General features: G+C 42.8%; 1 protein-coding gene across 1 annotated transcript in view; it reads right to left on the bottom strand.

The window, feature by feature from the left end:
- Npsr1 (neuropeptide S receptor 1) overlaps positions 1-383 on the bottom strand; it is a 189,716-nt gene extending 189,333 nt beyond the window's left edge. The window contains exon 1 of the mRNA XM_028763872.1: positions 231-383. Coding sequence (XP_028619705.1) covers positions 231-383 — 153 coding nt within the window. The remainder of the gene's footprint in view (positions 1-230) is intronic.
- Positions 384-3,136: the final 2,753 nt, after the last annotated feature.

Below are 3,136 nucleotides of genomic sequence, written 5' to 3'. Positions count from 1 at the left end.
AAGAAAGAAAGAAAGAAAGAAAGAAAGAAAGAAAGAAAGAAAGAAAGGAAGGAAGGAAGGAAGGAAGGAAGGAAGGAAGGAAGGAAGGAAGGAAGGAAGGAAGAAAGGAAGAGGGAGAAGAGAAAAAGGAGGAAAAGGAAAGAAAATGAAAACCATTCCTAGTAGCAGCTACGACTCTCTCAGCCCTCTCCAGTCCCACCTGTTCCAGCCTTTAAAGCCCGGGCACTTACCTTAAAGGAGGAGTAGAAGGAGCCCCATTCCTCAGCTACCAGCGCTTCAGTGAAAGTCACAATTTCAGTGCAAGCTTCTGGGGAAGAATCTAACATCAGCACAGGCACAGTCTTGTTCGCGTGAAAGCTGCCCTCTGTGAGGTTGGCTAGCATGGCTCAGGCAGGGTCAAGTCTCACTGTCTTTGCACCTGCAGTCGGGTGAGAGAGTTCAGTTAGCTGGGGCAGCAGCTGCTGATCGATTGCTCAGTGCCTCTTCTGCCTCTCAAGGCTTCTGGCTATTGCTCACCAGAACGGAGGCACAGAGCCCTCCCTGAGCCCACCTCATTGAAGAGTTCTGCCTGACGACAAGGAAGATCCACGTGCTGCTCTCTCCTCTGCAGTTATGATCCTGCAGCCAGTACAGCCCTCACAGACCTGCCCAGGGTGGCCTCATCCTAAAGGGACACCCCAAGGCCAGGATCAAGTTTCCATGGATGGGCTTTCTTGTCCAGTGTGCTTTCCTAACTTGTGTGACAAACCTTTATCTCTGCTCCAGCTTCCACTAAGGAATAATTGGGATATCTAGCTGGTCCATTAATTCAGGTCATGTTTGTGCTTCTGAAATCAGAGTTATACACTTTGTTTCAGCAGGTATCGCTTTCTGACATAGAATTCTCATCCAGTCATTCAATCAGCAATGCAACACGTTGATTTACTAAATGTAAGCAAATAGTACCCATACTTCTCCTGAGGACTCACTTGGAGGCAGGGGTCTGTGTTTGTCTCAGAACATGACTAGGGGTTTCCTATGAGAACTCGTCTCCCCCAGTGTGGTCACCTCAGCTCCTTCCCAGAATGCTCAGCATTTACTGTAGAACAGTCTGATGTGCATTCTAGGACCCGAGGTTGATATAACCTAAGCCACAAGCCTGATCCCTGAGAGTCAAGCCAGTCTGTGAGCTATGTAGGCCAGCCTTTGCTTTACCGCCTCGGGGTTCTCTACAGGTTCTCTATCATGAAAGAACATGACTTGGGAAATATCCTGGGGAAGGCTTCGTGTAACTTATCTAGCAGCATCAAGTAGTCAATGGACTGGAAATGGAAAGACATTAAGTCCACAAGTGAAGGGCTTCGTAGTGACAGATCTGAGTAAGTGTGCATTCCTAGAGAAAGGGTTAAAATTAGACAAAGACTCAAAGACAAAACAAACACTTCCTTCTGCACAAGGTTATTTTGGCAAATGAACATGGAAGATGCTCAACCACATTAGCAAAGCAAAACAATTTATGCATAACTTAAACCCATGAGCACAGACAAGAGATGACAATCCTGAAATGTTGACAATATTAAAGATAAATAAAAAAATGGGTATATGTTTTCTTTCTGATGCAACTTAGTTGGCATGGTAACTTCAGGGAGCAGAATGTCATGAAGTTGGAATCATACTTGGGTGATGATCCCTTTTATATTGGGTTATTTAAATGTGTTAACTTTGGTAGTGTTCATTATGCTACACTTTTAAAACATGTATTTCCTATAAGAATTTTCCACTTCAATAGGATTTCTTTTTTTATTGAAAATAGGTTTTTGTCCATACTATTGTATTTTGATCATGGTTTCCCCTTCAGCTCTCCCCAGCTTCTCCCTACCTCCCACCCACAAATACACACTCTTTTTATTCTCTCTGTCTCTATCTCTGTCTCTGTTTCTGTCTCTCTGTCTCTCTGTCTCTGTCTCTGTCTCTGTCTCTGTCTCTCTCTCTCTCTCTCTCTCATTAGAAAACAGGCATCTGAGGAAAAACTACAACAAATAAGCCAGAATTGGACAAAACAAACAAACAAACAAACAAACAAACAAGGAGAAAAAAGAGCCAAAGGAAAAGCAAAAGAAACATATACAGATACAAAGACATACACATTTGCACATGCAGAAATTCCATGAGAATACAAAACTAGAAAACATAATATATAAACAAAATACCTTTAAGTTTAATGCACAGACAAAGCATTGTGAAGTATGAGACAACAACAACAACAAAACAAACAAATCTCCCCAAATACCACTGAGTTCATGTAGTGTTAGCCATCTACTCTTGGGAGTGGGGCCTACCTGCAAGTGTAGTTTCAATACCTAGTATGAGACTCTGTTAGAGAAAATTAATTTTCTTATGTGAGCCATTGTCAGTTGGAAATAGCTTCCAGATTAGAGATGCGGGCTTGTGTCAACTTTCTTTCTCAGCACTGGGACCTCATCTAGCTTAGACCTCTGTAGATCCTATGCACTCTGCCAGTCTCTGAGTTCGTATATGCTACAGTCTTGTTGTATACAGAAGACCACTTTCCTTGATGTCTTCCATCCCAACTGCCTTTCCTACGATATCCACACTTCCCTGAGTTCTGATTGCATGGATTTGATTAAGACATCCCAGTTAGAACTGACCATACCAAGGTGTCTCACTCCCTGCACATTGTCCAGCTGTGGGTCTCTGATTGGTTCCTATCTACTGCAGAAGGCAGTTTCTCTGGTGATGGCTGAGAAATTCCATCTATGGGTATAGGTATAGAAGAATGCTATTAGGAGTCATTCTCTTGGTATGTTCTTTTAGCAGAGCAGTATTATCTATTTGTTCCCTAAGTCCATAGTCTATCTAGTCTCAGGTCCTTGGCCACTCAGGCAGTATCCTGGATGGGCCACATCTATAGATTGAGCTTTAAATCCAATCAAATAGTGGCTAGTTACTATCACAACAACTTTTGTGGCACAATTGTACCAGTGTATCTTGCAGGCAGGTCATAATTGTAGATGAAAAAGTTTGTAGCTGGGTTGGTGTTTACATTTGTCCTTTAGTAGCATGCAAAGAATTTGCTGGTACCATGAACAGTATTTAGGAGGAGTCGCTAAGTAGGCACTAGCTTGACTTCTCCGTG

This window comes from Grammomys surdaster, unplaced genomic scaffold (genome assembly GCF_004785775.1).
Source record: "Grammomys surdaster isolate TR1022 unplaced genomic scaffold, NIH_TR_1.0 140, whole genome shotgun sequence".
NCBI lineage: Eukaryota > Metazoa > Chordata > Mammalia > Rodentia > Muridae > Grammomys > Grammomys surdaster.
Note: the sequence above shows the minus strand (reverse complement) of the source record. Positions and strands in the feature narration are given on the sequence as shown.